General features: G+C 42.1%; 1 protein-coding gene across 3 annotated transcripts in view; it reads left to right on the plus strand.

Moving 5' to 3' along the window:
* The window catches only part of RYK (receptor like tyrosine kinase), a 51,903-nt gene that overhangs the window by 15,439 nt on the left and 22,124 nt on the right, over positions 1 to 14,340 (plus strand). For 2 of the 3 annotated variants that reach the window (XM_035900039.1, XM_035900038.1), the window contains 3 exons: positions 949 to 1,049; positions 3,558 to 3,692; positions 6,829 to 6,915. In XM_035900039.1, coding sequence (XP_035755932.1) covers positions 949 to 1,049; positions 3,558 to 3,692; positions 6,829 to 6,915 — 323 coding nt within the window. The remainder of the gene's footprint in view (positions 1 to 948; positions 1,050 to 3,557; positions 3,693 to 6,828; positions 6,916 to 14,340) is intronic. The other variant, XM_035900040.1, reaches the window with a different exon arrangement.

Below are 14,340 nucleotides of genomic sequence, written 5' to 3' on the forward strand. Positions count from 1 at the left end.
TGAAGTCCCCCAGCAGGACAAGAGCCTGAGAGCGCGAAGCCTCCCAGAGCTGGAGGAAGAACGCTTCGTCAGTCGGCTCCCCTTGATTTGGTGGCCTGTAGTAGACACCAACCACCAGGTTCCCTTTGTTGCCTCTTCCTCCGATTTTTACCCATAAGCTTTCGACCTGCTCGTGGCTATTCTTCAGGGTCAGCTCTTCACACTGTAACGATTTCTTGATGGTCCTTCTACCTGAAGAAAAAATCTTGAAAGCACATTGTAGGCAGCCCTGGAAGGGGCAACAAGTATCCTTAGAGAGAGGAATGAGGACATAGGCTAGGGTAGTTTGGTCTGTAAAAGAGAGCTGAGACAGGTACTGTGGTATAGGGAGAACAACCATTTGCAACGGTGAGCTAGGGAATATCTTTTCAATGTGTGCTCCAGCACAGGAATTAAAGGCCAGCAGATAGAGCTGGCATGCCCAGAGCAAGCAAGAGGAGATCGCTCTGGCTGAAAAAAGCTCATTAGTCTTTGCAGGGAGTTAATGGGTGCCTCTCTGTTCAGCTCAGGCTACTGCTTTCAAACTTTTGTAGTCGTTGAATCTCAGTGGGGTGTTGATAACATGAAACAAATGCATAAAAGTCTTCTCTGGGATATAATAATTTTGTTGTTTCATGTATGACAGGGTGGTTCTTGCAATAAATGTTTTATCACCTTGGTTTTTGAGAAGTGGGGAAAAATATTGGGAAAACAGGGCAAATTCTGCAAAACAAATAGGAGGAAGCTGTTCACGCTCAAAGGACAGGAGTGTTAAATTTTTTTAATTACCTGAAATACATTTTAATGTGTGAGAGACCGTTCTTTCAAAGTCTAGCCTGGAAAATTTTCTGGTTTTAATTTTAATATGTTAATTTTGAATTTATTACAGTGGCGAGCAGTCACGTTCATGTCCTTTTTGTTTTAAAACAGCATTAGTGACAGCAGTAGCTCACAAGGTTTATCCCAACCTTCCACACAGACGACACAGTACTTGCGAGCTGACACGCCAAACAACGCAACGCCAGTTACCAGTAAGTGTTAATCTAATTACAGGCCCTTGACACAGACCCTCTTGGACACATCTGGAGTATTTGAGGTTCACCTATTAGTCTTTTCATCGTGTTGCTGCAAAGGAAATGAATGGGGAAAAAGTGTTGTAAGGATGATCATTCATTATTTCTTTTTGTTTTACAGCTTTGCTTGAAAGGATGTTAAATAGTTGAAAAGAGCAGTGAATTAAAAGGAAGGGTGGCAGTGTTTATATACTCTGTGGTAGACTGATACTAGCAATGTTTTGTGTTAATTCTGTAATTACTGAAGGTATTTGTTATCTGCAGAGTGTTTCCTCCTCCAATTATTGTCCGTCTTCTCTAGTCTTCTATATCCCATGTAGCATCACTCCAGGGAAGGGGCTGGTCAGACTGTAGGGAAGCTGGGCAGTGTAGGGACACACTTGGTGTGCAAGTTCCCTGGCGGTTCAGTCTCAGCTAAGGTTGGACTGACCATGAGCATTTGCTTTTTCCCCTGTGCTGGCACTTATGCTGCTAGGCTGCAAGATGACTCAGGGAGCCAAGTCAGCCAAAAAAATTACTTCTTTTGTAGAGTGTTGGGGTTTTGGTTGACTCAGCTCCCTGAATCATCTTGCAGCCTAGCTGATGGTGAGCACCAAGGTTGGTGTGGAGGCTACAGGTCTACATGACTGAACATTGGAAGAAGGCAGGACTTAACCCAAACTCAATTTGCTTAAGCTACTGCTGCAGAGCTGGCTTTTAAAGATCTAAAGTGAGGTAAGGGCTTAAATTACAAAGTGAAAAAAATGGGTGAGCCTGGCCAGACGAACAAACTGTATCTCTGTTAAACTTCAGTTGCTGTTTTTCTCAATGGAGTGGGAACTGCCAAGCTGAAATAGTACCCTGGAGCTCCTGACCTTTTCAGAAAGGATAAATTAAATGGCTCCTGTTTGCATCTACTGCTGCCAGTGATTTTGTCTTCTGTAATGCTCAATAGTTTTATATTAATTGCCTGAAGAGACTTTGTTCAGCAGTCTAATCAGTAGAAATGTCAATGTAGCTATGTCATTTAGAGCTTGGTAAAAATAATGATTAATGACTTGATGTTAATTTTTTTTTTTAAAGCAGCTAATAAGACCCAAAAGTCTCTCCTGATTGCACTTAGTGCTGCAGACCATCCCAATTCATGAGGGAGCACAAATGTTGTGATTACTGTTCAGCCCTACTGTGTTTCCTTGTTTCTTTCCAGGTGTGGAAGCAGGTGCTTACCTAAGATTGAACTCCCACAGCTTTGGGAAAGCTTTGGCTTTCTTCTAAATTGTACTATATGTCCTTTAAAAAAAAGGGGGGGATCTTTTTTGCAGTCTGAGTCCATCTTTCCCTTGCAAAAAAACTACCTTTAAAATTTATTTAGTAGAAGAATTAATGAAAAAAAAAATTTCCTTTCCACAGAGTTTGGAAGAGACTTTAGCATGCAACTAAATCTTGAGCTGGTTTTCCCTCTTGCCACCCAGAGTGTCTCCCCAGCCTTTTTGTTTTGCATCTCTTACCCCAGATCACATTCTGCTGTTGATGTCCTGCCAACTTCAGGCTTTTAGGTTGGCCCTTTAAGTGACTCTGTTTGGTTAATTCAAATATGACCCCGTGAAACTCATTACTGAGCCTCTGGCAAAAGGGGAGAGTAGGCCTTGTCATGAAGGTGGCCTACAAACCAAGCCCTCAGTGATGATTAAACTCTCCTCTTCTTGGCGAATGTGGTAGCTGCTGTGCCTAAATGGGACTGGTTTGCGGTGTTCAGCTGGTAGTGTTTCAGAACGTCTCTTACCTGTTTTGAGACACCCCTTGTAGCACAGGGGAGGACAAGGAACATGAGAAGAAGAAAGGTTGGATGCACGAAATAAATAGGAATAACATTCTTAGTCCTTCTACAATCTAAAAAAAACCCCACCTTGTTTTCAGTAATGTTTAAATTAAAAAAAACCAACCACATCATCATCAAAGTAATTCTCAGGATTTTTCTCTAGTGATTCCTAAACTTGTACAAAAATATTCAGACCTTTCTGATTGTATTAGTGTACCTAGATACCTAAAAATGCCAGAAGAGGGCACTCGTAGTTTTGGTTATGGCCTTTTGGGGTAAGGCATCTTCCTCGCTCTGACAAGTCTCTGACAGTCGGACCGACAGTCGGATCTCTCGTTTCCTTGTTGTCAGGCAGGTGCAGTGTCCTGTTAGTCAGCTTCAGTACGTAAGCAGGAGTTCTGTTTGCTTGCTGTTAATAATGAGACTTGATTGCATGACACTCTGTAGAATTCCTGTGTGATTATTTTTTTTTTTGTCCTGTAGATTACTACATTCACATGACTTCTCTTGTGTTTGCTGTTTAATGCTATAATCTTTAAGATTAATATATAATCCTTTAAAGGTCGTGCTGCTTGCATGTCTTTATACCTGTAGGTGGTGCTGAGGTGAAGCAATGTGCTTGACTTCTCATTATAAGGGTATTTATATTGGTTTGTTTGGCTCTGCTGGCTCCTCAGGTTATCCCACGTTACGGATAGAGAAGAATGATCTTAAAAGTGTCACTCTAATGGAAGCAAAAGCTAAAGTGAAGGACATAGCCATCTCCAGGGAGAGGATAACTCTAAAAGACGTGCTTCAAGAAGGTATTTACAGGACTCGGACACTTGTTGACTACAACGTGGTGTATATACATATATCTTAATAGCTAGATTTTTCTCAAATTAATCATGGATGACGTTTCTGATCTTCATAACTTTGGTGAAGAATAATGATGAATGATGTTTGCATTTGGGGTGGGGGGTGGGTGGGGAGAATTGCAGAATTCATTGGAACACGGGAGCGACTAATCATGCTCAGTTAATTATTCAGCTTGTCTGTCTTCATTATCTGGCCCTTTAAATACAGGTAAGGGTTAAATGGCTAAGAAATGAGATAATCAGTTGGGCCCCTAAATGGCAAAGTAACTCACTTTTGTAAGTTACTGCAGGAGAGCTTCTCTTAACAACAACAAAAAAAGGCAAAACAAAGAACCCAAAGCCCAGAAAAACCTCAATCGTCTAAACTTATCTCAATTTAATAGCTTCTGATTTGGAAATCTAATCAGCAGATGCAACATTTACAGCTCTGATATGAAAAATTCAGAGATTATCTGATCCTTTTTTCTTGTTCAGTGTTTGCTTTGGAAATGTTTGCAAAACACTCATGGGTTCTTGATACTGAATTTGGGAAATAAATATTTAGGGGGGTTTTGTCATTAATCTTTACTGCTGCAACTTCAAGTCTGTGCTCCCTGAGCCTCATGAGAAACCAAACTTCCCAAAGCTGGAGATCAGAGATACTCATCCTTTGGAGGTAGAACTGCTAAATCCTTTGCGTTACTGTCTGAAAAACAATGGGAGGATGCTAACACTCCCCATTTAATGTATGCCTCTCTGAGGAGGCAGCTTTGTGCTCGACTCCAATGTTGATTCTGCAAAAAGCTCCCCTCGCATGCAGGACGTGCTTTGTGTTCCTTTGTACTGTCTATTTCCTGTAGCTGTGGTGGTAGGAGTCATCCGATGACTAGAACTGACTCAGTACCATGGCCACGCTTCAGATGCTTAGCACCAAGCAACAGAGCTGCCCTGTTCTGTGAGATGCGGCTTAAATGGCTGTTGAAGGCAATGTGGACCCAGTTAATACTGGGATATTGTTTCTTGGCCTCCAGTTGGTATTTGAGTCCGTCAAAACCTTCAAAAGTTAGTCAGAGGACTAGCAGGCAGATCCTGATGAACAATCATCAGTTTTAGTTCAGGATTGTAGCAGAGTTGAGCCTCTCATCTAAGAACAAATGAGCTTCAGAGGGGAAGAAGCGAATAATAGAAATGGTTGCATCAAATTTTCAAGAATTCCGAAGTGCTGCAAATGGAACTTAAAGATATTTTAAAAGTCTTGGCCAGCAATTTATTATAAACTTCAAGTAGGTTCCATAACTTAACCTACTTAACATTTTATAAATTTAGGAGATTGTGGCTCTGCTGTGGTGGAACCAGTTGGAAAATGCAAAGCACCAGGGTTTGAGAGTGCGCAAAGGAAGGGCCCTTTTGTATTGCTGGGCTCGTGCAGCACCTGATTCTGAACCTGCATTGAGCTCACATTGTGCTAGCTGTTAGACAGAAATGTAGGTGTCTTTAAAATGGAATAGCTATGCTTTAGCAAGTGGAGCAGATGTTAACAGTGAGAGGACCTTTACCATTTTCTGGTGAAGCAGGGAAATGACTTAGATGTCCAGTCTGGAATATAACCAGCATAACCTGCAGAAAGCCCAGAGAAGAGCGAGGCGGAAATAGGATGTTCACAGTGCTGTCTCTTAAGTGTTACAGCACGCCAGTGACACACACGATTCCTGCTAAGATAGAAGTCTTTCAGGACACCGTTAAAAAAAGCCCAAACCAGCAAACGCCCAAACAGTGGACCATACAATTCTAGTCATAACTGCTTTTACATGCTTCCCTGTTCTCTTTATTTTCAGCATTTAAAATAGATACTGTGAAATAGATATCAAGCAGTCTCTATTTTATGGTACCGTAACATGTTTTGGTACAAGATACTATCTTCCCTTTGACTTTTACATATATCTGTATATTGGAAATATGTATTTAAAGTACTCTCATGGTGTCTTCGAGAACCAAGATAAGAGGGGTTTAGCTTACTGTTAAATAACTCATTATTTAACTCATGAGTTAAATAACTCATTTATGGTTGCCTGCAGTCTCTACTTAAATAGCTTCTTAATGGGATTACTTTGAAGATCCCTGTCTTGCAGGGTTTACTTGCAGTCCCAGGGTAGATGATGGAAGTGTTGCACTGTCCCTGTTAAGTATTTAGGAACCAAGTGGGACCCATGCTTCATGCCAGAAGATGTACAACCAGGCTAAGGCAATACCTTTCAACCTACTCGGACAGTAGTTGAAATCAATGGGAAGGGGATGCAACATATGAATATGAAGTTAATTCTATGTGTTATCATGCTGCAGTTGTTCTTACTCCAGCTGTTCAACGGAGCTCCTCTTCCTGCAATAGCTTCATTAACATTTTGTGAATGGAAAAATGTTGGAGAGACTGAAAAAAAACCCAAACAAACCCAAACGAACCCAACACCTTCCAGTTGAGGTGAAACATTAGAATAACGTGATACTATTTTTTTTTTTCAAACTCTTCCGTGCGTACTGGTTGGCTGAAGCCAGTATTTTCCTGTGAATTTAAAAAAAACCAAACCCACATCTTTATGAGAAGTATTTTGACTGGAGAATTCCAGACCTGCTGGATGAGAAAAGGATGGAGCTGGAGTTTTTAGTGCAGACAATTGACAAAGACTGAACTGCCACAAATAAACCCATTGTCAGTATCGATACTTAATTTTAACTGGATTCTATTGCTATCATTAGTTCAGTCTCATGCTTGTCCCCCTAAATTTTAGTTACCTAAACTTTCAGCATTTACTGCACATAGTTCTGAATCCAGAACGGGATTCAGTGCTGGAGAGGTGGCTGGGTTATGTGTTGCTGGCTTACGAGGGCATCCAGGACTTGTCATGCCTTAACAGCCATTGCTCGTAATGTTCTGCTGTGGCTGAATCTTTTTAAGGTGATGTTTTCATGGAATCATTTGATTGGAAAAGACCTTTAAGATCATTTGAGTCCAACTGTACCTGTCCTGTTTTGTTAATAGATACTAAATTCTATTAATGTTATCAGTGTATTTTTACCACATAATACTAATTGTATGTTCTCTTCATAGGCACATTTGGGCGCATTTTCCATGGGATTCTAATAGAAGAAAAAGACCCCAGTAAGGAGAAACAAGTTTTTGTCAAAACTGTTAAAGGTACGTTTACATAAAGGAGAGGTTTTTTGTGTCCAGTTGTTTGGATTGTGGTGGGTGCTGAGTGTATCAAGTCCGTCTTTAAAAACAAACCCCTCCTTCCCAAAATACGCAAATGGCTACTGCTTAAAAAGCAAAAGCAATTTGGATGCTGCCTTCAGCCAGAGGGAACACAAATCTTATATGGAAGAAAAATGCAGTAACTGAAGGCACTGGTGGAGAACACACGCATCTTGAATGCTTTTGCTTATTATTCTTCCAAGTAAAAAATATTTGGGTTTTTTTTTCCCCCCCTAGTGTGTTGTTGTTCTTTCCATCCACAACCTTTTTACCCTGCAAATTGCTGAAAAAGGCACCTGCAATGCATCTTACAAATCTTTTATAAGCATGCGTGGCTGTACAAAAGATAGGGCATAGTTAGGCCATCCTTAAACTTTGCTAATGAGAATTGTAATTTAGAACTTAATTCATACAAATACAGTATCTTTGTTCAAGAAATGTGTTGTTGGAGTGACTTAAATTGCGATAGGTAGACTTAAGAAACAAGGTAAGCATAGTTGGAAACAATATTTCCTATATCCTACGTATATATTACATATATCCTACATATATCCCTTCCTTCCTCTACACTCATCATTGTAAGACTTCTCTAGTGGCTCACAACAGTTTTGCTGAATTCCCTGTAAAGTAGTTGCTTTGCCAGTTATTTTTGTCATTCCGATTGCCTTTGGTTTTTCATTTTACAGCTTCTTTTAAAAAAAAAAAATAGGCTTCTATAAGAATTTAAACTTGTTTTAATTTTTTTTTGCCTGGCTAGTAATTTTTTAAAGATAGTAATTTTAAAGAGGAAGGTGGGAATTGGTGAAGCTGCTAAATTTTGCTGTATCTTTCTGGTACCCATTTATTCCATGCCATTTTTAAGAAAAATGTATTGCTTAAAGAAAGCAACCTTCTGTTATTCTTGATATATTTCTTACACAATCAGATGTGTGCTTGTGATGATAATTAAAAAAAACCCCAGTTTGGGTGGAAAGCCACTTAAGAAAAGATTCGTGCTTATTTCAATGGGAGAAGTTTCTTAAAGTCAACCTGGTTTGGAATAAAGGCAGCTGAAAAAGGGGTCCCTGCTTCTTGAAACAGTCAGATGCTGCAGTCTGGGGTGGATGCTGTTGCGTTCTTCAGCTGCACGTTGTTCCTGACATAGGCCTGGCAGGATGGTGTGCTTTTGTGGTGAAGGCAGGTTGGTGCCCGATACTGTACCTGCTCCTCTAACAAAATCCGTTGAACGTCAAAAGGTCCAACTTGTCAGTGCTACAAGCCAGGTACCAGCTGTGAGTAATCAACATAGGCAGTGTGAAATTAGCCTCCTCTCCTGGCTAACAATGCTGTGCCTCCTGATCTGCCTGGCGTGCCTGAACCGTCAGGTCCCTCCATTGCAACAGGATGGGCGCCAACAGTGAAACAGGACTTTGTGAGTGGCAGGAGGGTAACCTGTGAGTAAATCTGTCTCGGCACTGAGTCTGCCAGCAGAGCTTGATCTGCGTTCTGGGGCAAGCCCTTGTGTTTCTGCTAATGGAGGGCTGAGGATTTGCTGCTGTCACTTCTCCTGCTTTTTTCCTCGTGGGCGTTCCTAGATTCAGGGTGATGGTTGCTCTCGTACTCACAAATACTTCTGTTATTTCTTCAGGAGAGCCTCTGAGGTGGTACGCTTTCATTCTGTAGCATTTTTCCTCCGCATTGAGTCCAGAGAGGACTTCTGAAAACTAGATATGCCGGCCCTTTAGAAGATGTTGGTAGCTACTATTTAGCACAATGGTGGTGGCTAGAACTGTGTCTGCGGAAGTGGTCATAGCTGTAACAAAAGCAGTGGTCCTCTTGTAAAAAGGGAAGTATTTTCTTGTAGTGACTTCTAGCAAGAAGTAAAGGAGCATCCTCTAATTAATACTGCTTTGCAGTATTTTGGGAACTTCTCCCGAATTCTTCCCTCTTTTGTTGCCCCTCCCTGCCAAACAGTTCTGACTAACATTTTATTTTTATTTGATATACTTACCCCATATCACATGAGCCTGGTGCTCCTCTGTGTATGATGAGGCTGTCTAACTCGGGGCATCATTCACCATCGTTACCTTAACCCATGATCCCCTTCGCTGTGTTACTTGGTGGTTCTCTGCCCTGATTCAGAGTCAACAAATGCTACGGCCTTTATGAGCCCCCAGATTGTTGTGAGCTAGGGCAGTTCGACATCTGTCCAGCACTATTCAAGCATGCTTGCTTTTTATAGCATTGGATTAAATGACAGGATGACATCTGTGAGAACAGATCTTAATTTAACTGCCTCCCCTCACCGCTTGTCTAATTGCTTTACCAAAATGGGCCTTCCAATCCACTCTTAAAGCTGCATTTCTCCCTTGCAGTGCATCGTATCTTTGACACGGCATGCATCCTGATTTCTCTAGCCCTTCCCCTTGCGGGGAAAGATTTGCTGGCTGCAGTGAACTGGAGCATGGTCTTCAGGGAGTAATGGTATTCACATAATTGTCTGTAAAGAATTTCTCAGCTTTAAAAAGGATCTATATGGACAAAGTTTATAATAGATTTTGCTGATACTTGTCTGTGAAACAATACTGCTCTGGGCAAGCAGAACATTGCTAGGAAAATAACTATAAACATCCCTACTTCTCCTTACAGCAGTTAATTTGCAGTGCCAATATTAAGCAGCTTTGTCTTCGTACCCTGGCTGTGATAGCTATGCGTGCAGCTGGGTCATGTAATAAGTTGGGAATTTGATCTGCTTGGAAAAAAATAACCTGCAAAAATTCTCTCTTAACCAGACCTTTTCCTTGATCTTGTTCTTCCTGTGACCACACACACACTTGCTGTTTTGGCACAAATGCAGGAGTAGGGCAGGACCACAAAAACGAGGTGGGTATGAGAACTATTAAACTGACTGAAGTCTTTCTTGCTGAAGGCAAGAAAGGAGCCTGAGGGTCATGGAAAAGAAACAAAGGAAAAGGCTTTGTCTGTAGCTAAATTATCCCACCCAAAGTATTGGCTGCTACAGAACTTGTTTCACGCAGTGGTGTGCTCTGATAAAATAAAGTCCAGGGGTACCCCGAATGACAGAAAATAATGGGGAGGGGATGTGGGGTGTTCCACATCTTCTGAAAAACGTGAACTGAAATTGTTTCAGCAGGTGCTGTGAGGAAGAATAACCTTCTTGAGAGGAAAAACCTCTTCTAAGCAGGGTTAGAGCTTGAGAAGCTTAAGACATTGCATTGGCTGTTTTGATATTAGGGTAGTTGCTACGGCTTTGAACCTGGAACTGCCAATAGAAGAAACCCTTTGGAAGGAGAACACCTGAACATGGCAAATACGATTGGTATCCTTGTGTTCAAACTGGAACTTTTGTATTAGAATCATAGAATCATCATCGTTTGCGTCAGAAGGGACCTTTAAAGGTCCTATCTAGTCCAGCCCCACTGCCATGGGCAGGGACATCTTTCACCAGACCAGGTTGCTCAAAGTCCTGTCCAACCTGACCATGAGCACTTCCAATGACGGGGCATCCACAGCTTCTCTGGGCAACCTGCTCCAGGGCCTCACCACCCTCACTGTAAAAAAAAAAAAAAAAAAAAAATTCTTCTTTATCTCTGATCTAAATCTGCCCTCTTTCAGTTTAAAACTGTTGCCCCTTGTCCTGTCACTACAGGCCACGATAAAAATCTCTCTCAGTCTTTCTTATAAGCCCCCTTTAAGTATTGAAAGGCCACAATAAGATCTCCTGGGAGTATTTTCTTCTCCAGGCTGAACAACCTCAACCCTCTCAGCCTTTCTTCATAGGAGAGGTGTTGCAGCCTTCAGATAATTTTCACAGCCCTGTTGACCTGCTCTAACAGGTCTTTGTTTTTCTTGTGCTGGGGACCCTAGGGCTGGACGCAGAGCTCCGGGTGGGTTTTCATGAGAGTAGAGAGGGTGAATCACCTCTCTCAACCTGGGAGCTTTGTCTAGATGTTACCTTACTGGGTGCAGTTGTCTACTGTGTCACTGGATATAAGCCGTCACCCCTTCAGAGTAACACCAGTGTAGAGGCAAGTACAAGTGGTTTTGGGGTGTTCCTATTGCAAGCTATGTTGATCATAGCAAGTTTGCATTGTGCGGAGTGCTAAAGCTAGTGGATTAAGTGATTAGCCACTAGACATGCCCCAAAAAGCTCAACAAATGGTATAGATGGGACTGGAAGGCTTCCTTGAGCCATGGGCAGCTCATGTATGTTGGCTTTCAGAAGACCTTGGCTGTACTAGGAAAGGTGTCAAAGAAAGGTTATTGTGCCAGTCAAGTAATGGTTTCTAAATGCTTCTTTTTAAGAAAACCTGTGAAGAAAGGTTGTGCCATAGATACAGCAGCAGGTGCGTATCATAATGGGTCTCTTCTTCCTTGTGTTCCTTCTTTATGAGGACGGAGCCAGACTCTTCTCAGTGGTGCCCAGCACCGGCACAAGGGGCAATGGGCACAAACTGAAGCATGAGAGGTTCCAGTTGAATGTGAGGACGAACTTCTTGACTTGGAGGGTGACCGAGCCCTGGCACAGGCTGCCCAGGGGGGCTGTGGAGCCTCCATCTCTGGAGATATTCAACCCCCGCCTGGCCGCTGTCCTGTGCACCCTGCTCTGGGTGAGCCTGCTTGACCCAGGGGGTTGGACTGGGTGATCTGCGGAGGGCCCTTCCAACCCCAGCCCTTCTGGGATTCTGGTATTCACATTAGTGCATTTATAAGATCCATAACCTTTCAGAATGGGTTACTTCCTAATAATGTGGACAGAGGAGAGCAGGCTGTCAGTTTTCTCATTTCATATTGTGGAGAAGATAAACATTGTGGCTGATGTGCTCATCGGGCAATAGTTAGATCTGTGAGTATTTCCTGCTCTGAGAGGGCTGTGTTTGCAGCCTCTGTCAGTTTGCCTCTTCCCTGTCTTTTTCCCTTGTCCTGGGGTTGATCCTTTTCCACGAAGGATCAAAAAGCAAAGAGAGTTGGCTGATTATGGCAGTAACTGCAGCAGCCCTTCCCACTTCCCTTCCCTGATGTTTTCTAGCCTTCTGGTACGGTGTTGAGCATTACCATAAACCAGAAGAGCGCCAACTGAAATCAAGAAGCCTTGATTTTTCTGAACTTAATGCTTGTTCTCCCTTCTGATGTGATCTGCTGTTAAAGGAATTGGTAATGCATAGAAACTGAGAAAGCCTGGACCTGCCTACCTTTGTCCTGAGAAACTCTGTAAGTGAAAGAGGCCATTCAGAGAGTGTGAGACTGGTTTCCAGGAATGTATTGTATTCCCCGTTTTCTCAAGCTGGGATTGACCTGTTAGGTCAGACTCTCAAAGGGCAAGTTTGATCCTAATAAAACAACATCGGTGCAGGGGGCAAATAGATTGGAGTTTGCTTGTTTGGCATTATTTGACTGGTTTCTCCTACGCCACAGAATTGTCTGGAGTCTTTCATCTGAACCATTTATTAATTGTTTGAAGCACTTTTTGTCTGATTCAGTGACTGCTTGTTCCATAAGTTGTAAATTGATATGACTGAGAAGTCGGCGACACTTCTCTTGAAATCTCAGCACTGTATCTTTCATAAAGATGTAATTTGAAGGCAGAATTCATCCCCGAGTGCCAGAAGTTCACTCCAGATCCCTTAGGAGAAGTTTGTCTTTCACCTAACTGTAGTGCACTCCAGAGAAAAGTTGTAACATGCCCTGGGTAGTGACAAAGCTTCTACCTGCATGTTCATGAAAAACATTAATTTTTAATGGTTTTTTTTTAATGCTGTATCATCTAACACTTTAGAGTGCGTCTGGATGCTGGAGCCTTCCATTTCGTGCAGTGCTCTGTGCCAAAGAGGAAAGCTTAAAAGAAAAAATGGGTATCAGTTGGCCAAATTAGAGGTAGCTTTCTGGAAGCTCTAATAACTTTGGGAATACAGAGATCACAAGCCCTGGCACAAGGTGTCATTTGTAGTTCCATCCTTCATGTTCGCCACCCAGTTCTTTTCTATTTGCAGTTACAGTTGCACTGCCTATTTAGTTTGTTAGGCATCATCCTAGAAGTTTTAGCTTCTTCCACAGTTAGACTTTTCTATGGATAATTTGCCTTTGTTCTTTCTTTAAATAGACATTCATGAAGATTAGTGATGTGTGTCTCATTACCAGTAAGAACAGGAATATATTACCTGTAGTATATTTGGGATGTTGGAATCTGTGGATCAACACAGCCTGAATAAGTTCTTTGTTAGAAAGGTGAGAGACGTAGCTGGCATTTGCTTTCTTCATTGTGTTTCTTGCTCTGCAGTAGAATTGTTTTAGGAGGTTGTAATGCTTCGCTTTCCTTTCCAGTAGGTTTCCAATCACTCTCAACTTTGGGAAGCGTCTCAGCTGGCATGTTTCTCAAAGCTGGCATTGACACATCTCTTCTGCCTTTATATGGCGTGAAATAGACTTTCTTGTGAATCTTCTAGATCATCTTATGTCAGAAGAGGAAGAAAACATAGTTTTCACCTTTGATTTAAAGAACACATTGTTTAATGGTGCTTTTCCTGCAAAGGAGAAAGTTCTTTGCAGAACAAATGGAATTGTGTTATTCCAGGAACATACGCAGTGAGTCTGAGTTGTACAGAGCCCTGACTCATTTGGTGTGTTCTGGCTAAGGTACATTTTTGTTAAAAACAACCTATGGTGCTGTTCAAGATAACCTGGCTGTTTCCATTTCATTTTCTAACCACTTAAAATTTTTCTTATGTACAAGAAAGGAGTGTTTGAAAACAACCCAACCATGAAAAGCACTGGAAACAAAGTCGTAGTGTGAGTGAAGACTAGCTCTTAAGCCTTCATCATTTTGCCAAATTTAACAAAGCTTTGAGCTTTGATCATGTCATCATAGGTTGCTAAAGGACTCTTTCAGCATTCTTGGCTACCTCTATACTTCTAAAATTTTTATTTATTCTTAAGCTGGTTAAGAGGGGATGCTCAAAGCGCACCCACATAGACAATATGAATCAGGATGCTCTAATGGAGAAGGACCTTACCATGAATTCATCTGGTACATCTGAGGACTTGTAGCTGCCTTCAGAGTATTTGTAATACACAAGACTTTTCTAGTATAGAATCACAGAATTTTTTAGGCTGGAAAAGCCCTTTAAGCTCACCAAGCCCAACCGTTGCCCTAATCCTGCCATTCCACCACTAAACGCTGGCCCTAAGCACCGTGTCTACCTGGCTTTTAAATCCCCTCAGGGATGGGGACTCGACCCCTTCCCTGGACAGCCCCTTCCAGTGCTTGACAGCCCTTGTGGGGAAGGGATTTTTTCCTAATATCCAACTCAAGGCCATTTCCCCTCATCCCATTGCCCATTCCCTGGGAGCAGAGCCTGACCCCCCGACCCC

Source organism: Egretta garzetta, unplaced genomic scaffold, assembly GCF_000687185.1.
Source record: "Egretta garzetta isolate BGI_Z169 unplaced genomic scaffold, ASM68718v1 scaffold448, whole genome shotgun sequence".
In the NCBI taxonomy this organism is placed as follows: domain Eukaryota; kingdom Metazoa; phylum Chordata; class Aves; order Pelecaniformes; family Ardeidae; genus Egretta; species Egretta garzetta.